The sequence below is a fragment of the Talpa occidentalis genome, unplaced genomic scaffold (genome assembly GCF_014898055.3).
Source record: "Talpa occidentalis isolate TD23 unplaced genomic scaffold, MPIMG_talOcc4v2.1 talOcc4.16, whole genome shotgun sequence".
Classification (NCBI taxonomy): domain Eukaryota; kingdom Metazoa; phylum Chordata; class Mammalia; order Eulipotyphla; family Talpidae; genus Talpa; species Talpa occidentalis.
The window spans coordinates 84792326-84806499 of record NW_023601653.1 but is presented as its reverse complement, the minus strand read 5'-3'; the positions used below and the strand labels follow the sequence as shown (position 1 = coordinate 84806499).

At 69.7% G+C, this 14174-nt stretch overlaps 1 protein-coding gene across 1 annotated transcript in view; it reads left to right on the top strand.

The window, feature by feature from the left end:
• Positions 1 to 12465, top strand: part of PPM1H (protein phosphatase, Mg2+/Mn2+ dependent 1H) — a 73157-nt gene extending 60692 nt beyond the window's left edge. The window contains 3 exon segments of the mRNA XM_037515104.1: positions 6414 to 6565; positions 12317 to 12351; positions 12354 to 12465. Coding sequence (XP_037371001.1) covers positions 6414 to 6565; positions 12317 to 12351; positions 12354 to 12463 — 297 coding nt within the window. The 3' untranslated portion in view covers positions 12464 to 12465.
• Positions 12466 to 14174: the final 1709 nt, after the last annotated feature.

Below are 14174 nucleotides of genomic sequence, written 5' to 3'. Positions count from 1 at the left end.
GGGCCGCGCCCCTGCGTATCACAGGCACCTGCTGTCCTCCCGGGACTGTCCGTCTCCCGAATGTGCCTGGGTGACCCCACACGATGCCCTCCCCCCCCCAGCTGTGACCTTCCAGTTTCTTCCCTGCTAGGGTTTAATTCAAACGCTTCAGCCATGGAGACGTCCCGGGTCCTCCCCCACCACACGCCACCCCCTCCTGGCCCCTGCTGGGAAGTCCCTGGCGTGGTCACGTCCTGCTCTGGGCTGCTGTCCTGTGTCGACTTGCCCCCTCGTTAGACTTAGGGACCCAGACGGCGGGTCTCGCTCCGTTGCTGTTGGGAGAAGTGAACTGAGAACATGTGAACGCATTATTGGGTTAAAAAAATCAGATTCCTTGTAAAACAGGCAGCAGTGTCTGCCGGCTAGAAAGAGAAACCCGCTGTGATTTCATGCCAGACCAGGTGGAAAAGATTTTGCTCCTACGTCATAGAAAAGTTTAACTAATAGTAGTTTAGAGGCAGATTTTCTTTTTTAAAGATTTATTTATTTCTGCATACAAGAACTGGGGTGCAGGCCAAGTATGGGGGGGTGAGAGGATCCCCCAGAGACAGAGTGGGGAGCAGAACAGCCAGACTGACGAAACACACTGTGGAGGGGGGCAGCGGGGAGACAGCAGAGGTCTGCTGCGCCCTGTGGGGAGCTCCCTGGCCGGGGATGGAACTCGTGCTGCAGAGGCTGCCGACAGCCTCATAGTGCTGGGACGTAACCCTGCGCCCCAGGGGGGCCCCAGAGGCACTTTCCCAGGAAACCAGCAGAACTGAGTCAAGTGTGGAGCTTTTATAAGAGTAACAACGCTTGGTGGCTGCTTCGCCTGGACCAGACAGCGCGGTTTCCTCACACACGGCCCCGACGGCCTCGCAGTCGCTGTGGTAAGGTGGTGGTTGTGCTCGTCGGACAAATTGGGAAGTGAGACCCGGGCAAGGGAACGAGGCCCCACGGTGTACGGCTGTCCAGCAGCAGCGCGGCGTCTGCGCCCGAGTCTCAGTCAGTCAGGCCTGTGGAAGACACGGACTCCGCTCCAGGTAACTCTCTGGAGAGCGCCCAAGGGCCCGTGAATTCGGCATCGAGGGCTCTGGCGGCCTGGGCCCTCCATGACAGAAAGAGCCATGGCCTGGGCCCGAGGTCACGGGGGACCGCGCGGGAGGAGGGGATCTGGGAGAGGCCGTGCTGGCTGCGGCGTGTGCAACCTCGGCCAGGCGGAATCGCGCGAAACGAGATTGTCCACCTCTCGCTCAGCCTAATGCCATCCAGGGTGGATCCCGAGGCCCTTCTGCAGGGGAGTGAAACTGTTGTACATTAAACGCTTCCAGGTGGAGAGAACTCAGCCGGGGCCGGGAAGGGGGTGGGGGCGGAGAGGAGCGGGACCGGTTGCCCCCCTGGGGGACGGCAGTGGCGGCGGAAGAAATGCGTTTCACGGTGGCAGCGCTGGAGCAGTGCGCTGACAAGAGGCCGCGGGCACTTTCTGGGCGCCCAGAAGTCGGGGTGCTATTTCAAGCACCTAAGGACGTGCACAGCGGCGCCCTCCCTGTCCTGGCCCCGCTCCCCGCCAGCCGGCCCAGCGCGTCGGACGGAGCCTCTCCGGGCGCGCGTGCCCTGCTCCCCTCTGAGCGCGCCAGGCAGGGGTCGCTTCCCACGGGCTCTGCACGTCAGGCCCAGCTCAGCCTGGCGGTTTTGACGCTTGGGGGAGAGCGATGGTTCAGTTCTGAGAGAACGGGCTCCAGGATCTTCTTGGAAACCAGCATCGGCTCCGTGCGCCACTGTTGCTCCTAATTCACTTTGATGAGTTCAATAAAAAGAAATCAGACACATGTGGATCCGATTTACATGGACAGTGCACAGGGGCCGGAAGATTAGGGAAGGGGTTCTGGCCAAACCCAGGTTTGGTTTCGCTGCACACCAGGCGCTGGAAAAACCCCGCGTTTGCCAGGCCCGAGGAGCGGCCGCCAGCTCGCCAGGCGCCCCCCCCCCCCCCCCCCCCCCCCCCCCCCGTCTCCCGGGGCTCGGGCCGAGTTTCTGGCCAAGAACGCGGCCCCGGCAGAGGCCCCGCCGGCCTTGGCCTTGGCTCTGTAACAGCCGAAGACGCTGCCTCCGCCGTGCAGGGGCGCAGCCGGCCCACCCCCTGGGGACTCCAGCGCCTCCTGCGGGGACACACAGGCGAGGCCGCGTCCGGGCCGTCCCGTCCAGCTGCGCCTCTCCGCCGCCTCGCGGGGCTCAGCCTGGCCCCTCCGCGCCCAGCAGGCCCGTCCTCCAGCCCGGGCTCCACTGAACAGGCCTCGCCAGGCCCCGCCCCAAGGCCGTGCTGTTGCCTGCAGCCCCTGGGCTCTTCCAGGAACGAGGTCGTCTTCTGTCTGGGGCCAGGGTGGAAATCGAGCCCCTGCCAGCTGCGCCACCGGCCGCGGGTCTTCCCGCAGCCTCTGCTCTGTGGCCTCCGCAGTCCTGTCTGGCCTCTGACCTCAGACTGCGCGGCTCCCCCGCGGTTTGCTTTCTCTGGAGACCGTTTCTCCTGGCATTGGAACCAGACTCCCCGGAGGCAAAAAATGAAGACCCCAGACTCAGTTCCTGAACTCCAGCCCCGCACCCGGCTGCCCGTGACCTCTGAAAACATGTCGCTGTGAAAAGCCCCACAAGGTAGACGCGCACGGCGCTTATTTCCTCTCCCGGTGGCCGGAGCGGGCGGCTTCCGAAGACAAAGCGAAGCCGCCATGTCCTTACCCACGAGTCAGGCGACCAGGGCGTTCTGGAGACTCACGGGGACATGCTAGCCCTGCTGTGGGGCGCAGACGGAGCCCCCCGTGACCGCAGGCTCCGGGGGGACGTGGTCCCGCCAGGCCTCGCTGCACCTGCTTCCTGAGCAGACGGACACGACTCAGAGCGTCTACACTGCACCCCGGGCCTGGCGCCGGACGGGATTTCTTCTCCACAACAAGGCAGCTGAGTGACTGCAGACTCTCGGGGCCCTCGCGGGTGGACGAAGCCCGTGCGGCCAGTGCCCCCGCGACTCTGGTGAACAAGCCGTGGGAGCTCCGGAGGGAGCCGCTGACGGGAGGGCGGCGAGCGGCAGGCGCGGGGTGCGCTCTCGGCCTGGGCCCTGATACCGCACTTGGGCTAAAGCCTTTCTCGAAGGCTGTCGGCGGTTTCACTCTCCAGGGTCAGTTTATCTCGTCTGCAGACGCCGAAAGAAGACCCTCCCGTGGCGTGTCTGAGCGTGCACTGCTGCGCGCGGCCCGGCAGCCGGCTCCGCGTGGGGGCGTGGACGGCCACCGCCTCCGGGACAGCAGGTGTCCGGTGCCGCGCGGCCAGGCGCCCCGCGTGGGGCCTCGGGTGTGACCGCCCTGGGAGGACCTGTCAGGCGGGAGGCCCCGCGCAGCCCCAGGCCCCTCGTCCTAACGGTCACCTCAAGGGAGACACTGAGGCTGTGGCCAGTCACGCCGCGCCCCTCACGCCGCCCAGGGGACGCCCAGCTCCATGGCCGCGACCGTGTGGAGCCGCCAAGCCAGGCGTGGTCCGCGGCTCCCCCCACACAGGCGCGTAACGCGTGGCTGCTCCTGCCTGGCGTCCCCGCTCCCGGCAGGCGGGGTGTGGGGTGGAGCCGCGGGGAGCCCTGAGCGCGCCCCCTCCTTGCAGACAGGCGTGTCTGGCACACGTCTCGTCTCCCATCCACGGCGGCTCGCCGGAGGCCTCGGTCCTGGGCGCCGCGGAGGCTTCCTGGGCCTGAGGCTGGGCCCGGCGGGGAGCAGGAGGCTTCCGGGAGGCGCCTGTGGTCTGACCCGGGGCAGCTCCAGGGCGGAGGCCTGGACTCCCGGAAGCCCCTGGCCCGTGAGAGGCGCTCGCGGCCGCGCCCAGCCCGGCCTTTCTGGAAGCGTGTCCTCGGCACCGCCCTGCGCCTCGGGTCAGCGCGCGAGTCCAGTTGCGAGCGCAGGGTTGGCCGAGTCCCTCGGAGGGTGGCGGGAGGGCGGGACGAGGCTGGCAGGAGAGACCCTGAGAGGTTCCGGGGATGGGGCCGCCACCGGCTCCTTATCAGCTACTGACGGCCACTTGGGGAGGGGACGGCCGCGTCCACGGGTGCGCGCGAGACGCGGGCGGCGGGGTCGGGCCGGGCCACCGGCGGCGGGACAGGAGCGCCGGGCCTGCTTCTGTGTGGCCCCAGGGCCGCTCCAGGCCGGCGGCTCCCGCTGAACGACCCAAACCTCCGCGGCGAGGGGGCAGCAGCCGCCCTGGGAGTCTGGCCGCCGGCTCCAGGGGGCCCCGCAGTCACGCAGGATGCGGGTCGCGCCTAGACGCCCCTGACAGGGGCCTGGACGGCGGACGAGTCGCCCGTTGGCCGCCGCGTCTCCCGCCTGACCCGAGCGCCACGTGCTCACCGCCTCTGCTGTTCTCTGCCCTTTGGGGCCCAAGGACCACCAACATGCACCGCGGCCCTGCAAGCGGCAGCCCGCGAGCGACCCTGCCGTCCTCCTCACGGCCTGCGGGGGAGCCCTGGCCGGGGGAGCCGTGCGTGGCCGAGGGCTGAGCCTCGCGAGGGCGCGGTTAGGGCGCAGACGCCGCCGGGACTGAGACTCTGCACCTCAGCCGACCCAGCGGACCCGGCTGGCCCCGCGCGCTCACGCCCGGGAAGGCCTGTCCAGAGGGGCCCGCCGGGCCCAGGAAGCAAGTCGGGCAGGACCCGTTGCTTCTGCAGAGTAAACCGAATGGCAGGCGCCCGGGGCTGAGGGCGGATCCCGGCCCCCGGGGCCTTCGGTCTGTGGTGAACTGAGGCCCGCTGCCGCCTCTTCCCCGCGTGCCAGCGCGTCCTGTCCTGGCGTGCACACCCCTCCAGGGTGACCCGAGGGCCTGTCCAGGCGGCTGCTGGCCGCGTCGGCCTCTCGGGGGCAGCCGGCAGCGTGCACACTGCGGCTGCTTGTCCCTGAGCGCATGTCCCCGAAGCCCCGGGGGCGGACGGGCGCCTGCCGCGCCTGCCGGGGTGGAGGCCGTGTGCACAGGTCGGCAGGAGGCCGAGCGTCCCGGCCTGGGCAGGCCTCGCAGAGACGTGAGTGTGGCGTCCACTGGGGCGGGTCTGAGTGGCCGCGGGCGCTTAGAAACGGGGGGACGGGAAGGGGTCGGGCGGGGTGGCAGCTCCCCCCACCCCTCCCGCCTACAGCCTCACTCGGGCTTCCAGAAGGGAGGGGAGTCCCGCGAGCTGCAGGGCTGGGCTGACGGCCTGGGCCGCGGAGCCCTCAGGTCAGGACGGGGAGGGGGTGCTGTGCCGGGCAGTGAGGAGCCGCGTAACCCCCCGCCCGCCGCCGGCTCTCGGGGCGGGGTGAGCGCACAGTCAGCCCAGCGAGGCTGGGTTTTCACTCCCCCTCGTGGGCCGCGGCGTGACGCTCCGGGCCGGCCAGGTCACAGCCTCCAAGAGGATTTGGGAGCCTCGGTGGCGTCTCACAGGCGTGAGGAGTGCCCAGGAGAAGCCGTGCCTCCCGCCGCCCGCCCCCGGGCCCAGGTGTGCTCACGCCACACGCCAGGCCCAGGTGTGCCTCCCGCCGCCCGCCCCCGGGCCCAGGTGTGCTCACGCCACACGCCAGGCCCAGGTGTGCTCACGCCACACGCATGCCCACCGCCTGGGGCGTTGCAGGCTGAGGCCGCGGGGGCTGGCGGCAGGGGCTGGAGGCCAAGGAGCTCGGACGCTCATTCCCCGGCAGGTGCTCTGCTGTCTTCGGTGTCTGGGGGTGTCGAGGTGTCCGCGTGGCTCCAGGTGCTGGAGAGGGGAGAGGCCTCGGGCGTGGCTCAGCGTGTCCTGTGGGATCTGGCTGGACTGCGGCTCCCGGGCCCCGGACAGCACCAGGCCGACCTCAGGAGGGTGGATCCAGCCCTCGCTCCTCAGAGCGGGGAAGCCAGAGGCAGCCGAGCGCGTGCACAGGGAAGGTGCGTCACCCGGCAGGTCGGCAGCTGCGGCTCCCGGCCCACGGGCTGTTCCTCGGCAGGGATCTGGGGCTGTCCGGCTGCCGGCGCCCGGCACGTTGCGGGCCCTCACCGAGCGTCCGTGCGGAAGGTCTGGATGTGCAGAGGGCGCCTCCGGCTTCTCCCCTCTCTAGCTCGGTGTCCACTGCCACTTGCCCTCCCAGCTCCATCTCAGGCTTCAAGTTTTCATGTAATTCCTCCTCGTCGGTTCCCAGGGCCGCCTCCTGAGCACAGCCAGGGTGTGCGCCGGGCCTCCAGCTGCCCCGTCCGCACAGGACTTGCTGCACCGGCCCCGGGGTTCACTGCGCCCCTGAGCACCCCACTGGGCTCCGAGGGCCTCGCGGCCAGGCAGGGGAAGAGCAGGGGGGTCATGTGCCCCCACTTGTTGGGGGGTCATGTGCCCCCACCTTCCTAAGCACGGGGTCGTGTGTTCTTTCCAGGTGAGAATTTATGACCTCGCCAAATACGAGCACGGGGCAGACGACGTGCTGATCCTGGCCACCGACGGGCTCTGGGACGTCCTGTCCAACGAGGAGGTGGCGGAAGCGATCGCCCAGTTCCTGCCCAACTGCGACCCCGACGACCCTCACAGGTGGGTGCGCGTCGAGGCCGGGGCTGCTCGCCGGCACGCCTTGGGATGCGGTGACCCCGTTAGCGGTCACGCGCTGTCCACATCCCGGGCTCCGTCGAGCTGGTAGGGGCGGGTCAGCGCCCGAGGTGCGGAGGGGACCACGGTTCTGACCCAGGTGCTTGCGCCGTCAGACGCCCTTAAGTTGACTCCCGGCTCGGCGGTGAAGGGTTTGCTGGGTGAACTAGCTCAGCTGTGTCTGTCGTGGCGCTGCTCCGTATCCTCAGCCGGTTTGTGAGCCTCCTGAGAGCGACAGCACATGCTCCCCTCACGCTTTCATTTACTGGGAAATGGTTACTTTCGAGACACATTGCAGAGAGAGAAAAAGATTAAATTCAGTGTCTCTTAGAGCATCCTGCCAGACCTCGGTGACTCAGGACAAACAGAACTCCCCTCTGCGGAAAGCAGCTCTCACTTAGACACAAGACAGCAAGTCACCGTGAGCACACGCAGCGGACAGACAGACAGACAGACAGACAGCAGAGCTGGGTGTTTAAATACTTTGTTCTTGGATCTCCCTGTCAGCAAGACATACATAGGTACGACAGCACATTGCAGAGATGTTTTAAAAGCGCTGGAAACACGAACAAAGACGAGAGGCCACTGTAATGACTGCAGTTTTTTAAAATAAGGAACTGGACGTTTGGGAGGTGAGAATTTTCAAACTGGGGATTAGAATTGAGGGGACCGCTCCAGTCAGCAGTGGTGCAGGGAACACTGTGAGCTGGAGAGCTGACCTGTGAGTCCCGACCACGGCTCAGAGAATTCTCAGGCTCCACCCTGGATCAGCCACGACAGCCCCAGGGGGAGGGCCCAGGAGTTTGTTTAGACAAATCTTCCAGGTGATTCTGACGCTAGTCAGATCTGAGGTGTGTAAAAGAGACCCACAGAACTGCTTTATTAAAAAACTGGGAGGGCCTCCCTGGTGGCGCAAGGGGTTAAGCGCCGCACCGTGAAGCTGTCCGCGGCCTCTGCTCCCCTCAGCAGTGTTTCTGGACCATCTGCCTGTTCTGCTCCCCACTCTGTCTCTGGCGAATCCTCTCACCGCCCCCCCCACCTCTGGCCTGTACCCCAGCTCTTGTATAAATAAATAGATCTAAGGGTCTCCCTGATAGTTCAGGGGTTAAGTCTCAGTACTACGAAGCTGTCCGCAGCCTCTGCAGCACGAGTTTGATCTCCCTGCCAGCCAGGGAGCTACCCACAGGGCGCCCCAGGCCTCTCCTGTCTCCCCACTGCTCCCCTCAGCAGTGTATTTCAGTGAGTCTGCCTGTTCTGCTCCCCACTCGGTCTCTGGTGAGTCCTCTCACCCCCCACACCTCTGGCCTGTCCCCCAGCTCTTGTGTGCATAAATAAGTAAATCTTTTTAAAAAATAAAAATCTGGGAGCCCTGCGATCCTAGCACGAGTAAGCAAAGACCAGAGAAAGGGAATGGACCGAAGCTGTGCTCGCTAGCGGGGCAGCTCTCAAAACAGCGATAAACTGAACAAGCGAGTCACAGAGGAACACACGGTTCTGTTTATTTAAGGTAAGAAGCTAATAATACGCTATTTAGGGATAGAGCTATTCGTTACAACCAAGAGCAAGGGAATGAACCTGGGGAGAAGGCCAAGGCCCCCGGCGAGCTTCCCACAGGACTGGCCACACCCTGGGCCCTTCAGCTGGTGACAGACGCCTGGTCGAGGCGCCTGTCCCGTCCTCTTCACGCTGCCACCTGCTGTGCACCGTGGGCTGTAAAGCCCGGAGGCCGCGTAGTCTGACGGGGAATCTGGTCAGAACTGAGTTCTAATCCCAGTGCTGTGGCCTCTTGCTTGTGACCTTGTGAAGTTGCTGACCTCCCAGTGCCAGAGATTCCTCGTCTGTAACACGGGGTCCTGCTAGCACGGAGCCCCACATCCGGTCCTCGGTGGAGCATAAACCCACCCTCCGTCGGAAACATCCCCAGTCACAGGTGCGGCTCACAGCCGCTGCCCAGTTTCCAGGACGGGCTTCGGGGGTGGCATCGCCCCGCGGTGTCCGCTCCGGGGCTCCTCCAGCCTCCGCTCCCCAGGGAGGGCGCCGTCCCGAGCCAGGCTGTCCGCGCACTGGCGGCCGAGAGCCCGGGTGCTGCTCTGAGCGCTCATTTGCCTCGTGATTGTGGCTTCTCTCTGGGGACAGCCATGGCGCCTGGCCCTGCGCGCGCCCGTGGCTATCGCTGTGTTTGTTGCCATCTTGCGTGTTTTGTGTATTTTACACCAAGAGGATTCCTTCTGGAAAAAAGTGAAGCAAGACCTCTCGCTCTGCCTAGGCTTGTTCGGATGTTGCGGACATGCACGGGCACCGATGGGGTTATTCTGTCACTTGAATTCGGATGTATTTTCCTCCTGTTGAGCTTTTAGCCCTGCTCTGTGTTTACGGCTCCTCGCCAGTCTTCACTGTGATTCCTCGGGCCACGTCTTGCAGAGCCGGCCAGCGGCAGAGGGAGGGTCCGTGGGGCCTGGCTTAGCCAGTCTGTCTCCATGGCAACAGGCCTGCCCTCCAGGGAGCGACCTGGGGGTGTCCTCCCTGGGTCCCGGAGAGCTGCTGCCTCGGAGCTCCAGGGGCTCCCGGGCTCTGCATGGAACAAACCGGGCAGGAAAGAGAAAGTTTGTCTTCCCGGGGAGAGGTCAGGCCAAAGCCTTGGACCAAAGCCCGCGCACCGAGGCGGGTAAGGCGTCCCGCGGCGGGGCTGCGTTCTTGGTGAAGGTGGAGCATCGGGATCCAGAGGAGGAAGATTCTGGTCGGTGTGTGGAATCTCAGACAAGCAGAACTTAGGGGGGAAGTTTCCTTCTTTGCGGGATGGCCCGTTCCGAGCCGCAGGGAGTGCGCAGGGCCTGGGAGGGACTCTGGAAAGCGCAGACGGGCCCGCCTTCGTGGGCAGGACAGTCCTCCGGGAGAGGCCCTGTCCCCGCGGGTGTCCCGCGTGGATCCGGAGGCGGAGCCTGAGCCCCCCAGGAGCCAGCACAGCCGGGCGGGCGTCCTGCTGTGACGGGCACAGGAGGCGAGCAGCGGGGTCCTCGGCTCCAGGACACCCGGTCGCCAGATGCGGGGCCGAAGCGGCGCGCGTCTCCCGCTCCGCGCCGGGACCCTCCTGTCCCACCTGGCGGCCCGGCCCGGCCCGTCCTGCCGGGAGAGCAGAGACACCGCCTGAGACGCGTGTTTGGGGAGCCGGCGGCCGCGGCCTCGCGTGTGGCAGTTCCGCGTATTTGCGTGTCACTTGGCAGGAGGCTCCGCGGTCTCCACGGGGCCCCCAGGCACGGGACTCGGTCCCCAAGTCCCGGCGGGGCTGCCTGGCGGCGCCCTCCCGCCCGCGAGCTGATCTGCTCTTGTCCCGGCCCGGAAGGAGCCGGCAGCCCCGTGAACCGGGCCACGGCTTCTGTCACCCGCGGTCAGCGCCGGGAGAGTGTCCGGGGCGGCCGAGACCCCGCGGCAGGCGCAGGGCTGCTCGGGGAGGCCGGAGGCCCTGAGGTGAGAGGTGAGGTGACTGGTGTGGGGCTGCCTGGATGGAGGCCGCGTGGGGACCCTGGGGAGCCGCCTCCTGTTCTGCAGGGAGAGCAGGTCGCTCCCCGGGCGCAGCCAGGCCGCCTCTCAGGGCCCCGGACACCCACCCTGAGGGCGAGGCCGCCACGGGGGTCAGGAGGGCTGGAGGCCAGCGCTGCCCGTGGGGGTGTGTGGTGTAGGGTGTGGGGTCCCCCCTTCTGTCTGTTCCCGCACGGCCCCCAGCGCGGCCCCCGGTGCTGGGAGCCGAGAGGCCGCTGGGTCAGCCCCGGGGCTCCTTCCCCGGCCTCGCGGCCCCTCAGGGCCGCCTCGGGGCGCGGCTCCACCCGGCATGGCATCGCTGTCCCGCGGGGCCCCCTTCATGCGCAAGTGTTTGGGGACCCGGCTGCACCACCCCCGTCCCCGACACTAGCCTGGCCGCCTGAGCGCCTCCTGGGGAGAGCCGAGTCCTGGGGGGCTGCGCGCCACGGGGCGCCGTGAGGCCGCTGCCCGGCTCGGCTGGCAGGGAGGGGGGGGCGAAGGCACCCCCGCACCCGTGGGCAGTGGCGGTGGTGTCGTTTCTGGGGTCCGGGGCCCCCAGGCGGGGCTCCCCGCGGCGGGGACGTGGGGGTCCCTGAGCGGCGGCCGCTTGGGGTCACCGCGGAACCCGAGCGGGCAGAGGCCCCGCGGGGCCGTCTCCGGCCGCGACTCTCCCCGCGCAGGGACCCGCCTTTCCGGGCCGCCGCCTCCTGCCCTCGGGTAAGGCCGGTCCCGGCCCCCCAGGCCCCTCCCACCCCCCCGGCCCCGCCCTCTGCCCCACCTCCCCCCACGCCCTCTTCCCCCATCCCTCCCTACCCCCCCCACGCCCACCCCCCTGCAGCTGGAGGCCCGCACCCCCACCCACGGCTGGTCTCCCCCGAGGCCGCGAGCTCGGGCCGGGGAGGGAGCTGCGCCCCCGGAGCCAGACTGTGCCCAGGGAGCCCCCGCGAGGGGCGAGCTCGGCCACACCACACCCCGCTCCCCGCAGCGCAGGCGCCCCCGATCCCCGCCCGGCGGGGCCCGGCTTGGAGCGGGTCCTCCGCCCCCCTCCGCTGCGCCTCGCGCCGCCCTAACTTGCTCCCTGCACCCCCAAGCTGTGTCTGCCCCGAGTGCGCCCCCGCACCCAGGCCGCAGGGCCCGGCCGGGCAGCTCCCGTGGGGGACACCGGGGAGGCGCCTGCGGAGAAGCCGGAGTCCCCGGAGCGCCGCCCCGCCCCGCCCAGGGGCCGCCCCGCGGGCGCTGCGCCCCGCACCCCCGCCCGGCCGCGCACCCCCGCCCGGCCGCCGCTCACCCCGAGGCGCGGACGGCTCCCCGCGCGGCCGGCCCGGCGCCCCCCGCCCGCCGCCTCTGGCTTCGCCTTCACGCCGGGGCCCGCGCGCGGGGAGCCCCCGGAGGCCCGACCCGGAGTCGGGGCGCACAGCCCGGCGCTGCGCGGCGCTCGGCTGCGCCCCGGGCCGGCGCGGGGGGGGGGGCCGCGTGGAGCGTGGTGGAGGCTGGAGGCGCAGGGGGGTGGGGGGCTCCTCTCCGCGGCCCGAGAGATGAGGCTCCACGGGCCGCGCAGCCCTCGGGACCTGCGCCCCGACACCCTGGGGGGGCAGCGCCGCCGGGGATGCGGGAGACGCGCTGGGGCACAGGGGAGCCCGGCCGTGGGCGCTGACGTCTGCTCCCCCCTTGCGCCCCGGGGGAAGCCGGCGGGTGCTGGGGGGGGACGCTGCAGGGGGGGCGCCCCCCCACGCGGCCGAGGCGTGTGTTTACCGAAACCCTCACATCCTCCTCGCCCCTGTGATCGTGCAGCGTCAGCGTCACGCCAGGTCACCTTCTATGGTTAAAGACTTATTAGTGCACACGAGAGCTGGGGTGCAGAGATGCGGGGGGTGAGAGGACCCCAGGGACAGAGCGGGAGCAGGACGGGGGATCCCCTGACCCCACCGCTGCGGGCAGCGGCACCAGGCGCGGTCCGCCGGGCGCAGTGGGCCGCGGGCAGCTGCTGGAGCTCGGGCTGCAGAGGCCGCGGGCAGCTCCGCAGGGCGGGGCTCAACCCGCGCCCCAGTTCCCTTTTTCAGAGATTTGCCCGCAGCGCTTCAGGCTGCGGCCGGGCCGGGCGAGCGGGGGGGGGGGGGGGGGGGGGGGGGGGCGGAGGGGGGAGGGGGCCCGGGGGCCCGCGCCTGACGGCTCCCCCCGCAGGTACACGCTGGCGGCGCAGGACCTGGTGATGCGCGCGCGGGCGTGCTCAAGGACCGCGGCTGGCGCATCGCGCACGACCGGCTGGGCTCGGGCGACGACATCTCCGTCTACGTCATCCCCCTGGCCCCCGGGAACGCGCCGTCGTGAGGCTCGAGTCCGGGCGGGGCCCGCGGGGTCTCCCTTCCGAGCCCCCCGCCTCCCCCCAGCCTGTGCGCGGGACGCGCCGGCGCCCCGCCCCGCAGGCCCCCTCGGCCGCGAGGACCGGACCTCATTTCTGGAGCCAGCGCCCGCCCCGAGGCGGCCCCTCCCGCGAGCCCCGCTGCGGGACGCTTGGTGGACGGAACCGCGCTCCCCGCCGAAGAACAAGGTCACGGCCCGAGGCGCCGGGCGTGGCCGCCCCTCAGGACCGACGCACCCCGCAGCGGGGCGGGGGAGCCCCTGGAGAGCCGCCCCCCCCCACACCCCGGACACCGGCCCTTCTCTGGGGCGCGGCGGGGCGGGCGCCAGGGCCGAAGCCGGGCGCAGCAGCCTCAGGGAAACCCCGGAGCCCCCCGCGCTCCTCCCTCCTCAGAGCGCGCGGGGTCCCGGCACGTGGCACGATCCGGGGAGCAGGCGGAAGCCGCCCTTCTGCGAGGGGCTGAGGAGACCCGGCCGCGAGGGCAGTGGCCCCGCGCAGTGGCCGCGCCTTCGGGGCGCTCAGGCCTCTCGGGACCAGAGTGTGGCTCTGCGCCCCCCGCCTCGGGGCGGCGTGCTCGTCTGTCCCCCGCTGGGCCCGCGCTACCCCGGGGCGCGGCCGCTCTCTCGCGAGAGGCCCGGCGTCCAGAACCCTCGCCGCGCCTCAGAGCACCGGGCAACACGCCCTCCCTGCAGGAGCCGCCCCCGCGGGCCGCAGCCCCTCGGGACGCCCCTCCGACCGGCGCAGACGGAGGTGCCCGCCTAGTGTTCTGGGGGGGGAGAGGGGAACACCCCAGGCCAGGTATTCACTGATAGGACAAAGCCAAAAGAAGAGGGGTTTTCTGCAGTATTCGGCGCGGGGGACCCCAGTGTGGCAGCAGCTTCCATCCCCGCTCCTGGGCGGCCGCGGGGTCAGCCGCGCCCACCCGGCCCGGGCTCAGCGTTGGCTGTAGGAAGGCGCGGGGCAGGCGGAGACTCCGGCCCGGACGGGGCCCAGGTCTTGGCCAGGTGGGCAGCGCCCTCGCTTACCCAGGGCAGAGCACGACACGTCCAGGACACCCCCGCGCTCCTCAAGTTCTAGCCTCTTCGCCCCTCGGCCGCCCTCCTCCTTTGCCAACGGACCGCACCCCGAGGCCCGGCGCGGCCCCCCGCGCCGCCCGAGGACCGCCCCTCCCGGGCTCCAGCGGGCCCTGGTTTCGGGCCACCGTGCCGGGGGCCGGGAGCGTGTCTCCGGGGCGAGAGCTTCTGAGGAAGCGGCGGGGAGCCTGGGCCTGGCAGAGACCCCGGGCGGGGCCGGGCCGGGTCCGAGCAGGCCGGGAGCGGCTCCGGCCACAGGACGCAGCGCGCCGCGAGTCGGTGTAAATAGCTTTAACTTTCCCGCCGCATCTCAGGGGAGGTTTCCTGCCCGCGGTGACCGCGGTGACCGGGCGAGGCTGCGCGTGTGCCGCGCTCTGCCGCGGCTGCGGGGACCCTGCTGTCCGCCCCAGGGCGCGTGTGTGTGCGTGTGTGCGCGCGCGTGTGGGGAGCGCCGAGGTCACTCTTACTCCTGTTCTGCTGTGCTGCTCCTGGGAGCCCGCGGAGCCCGGGCAGGGCTCCCTGTCAGAGGGGCCGGGCCTGGCCCGCGGGGTCTGCCGAGGCGGCGGAGCCGCGGGCCTTTCCGCTCGTGACTGTGACACGGTGACCG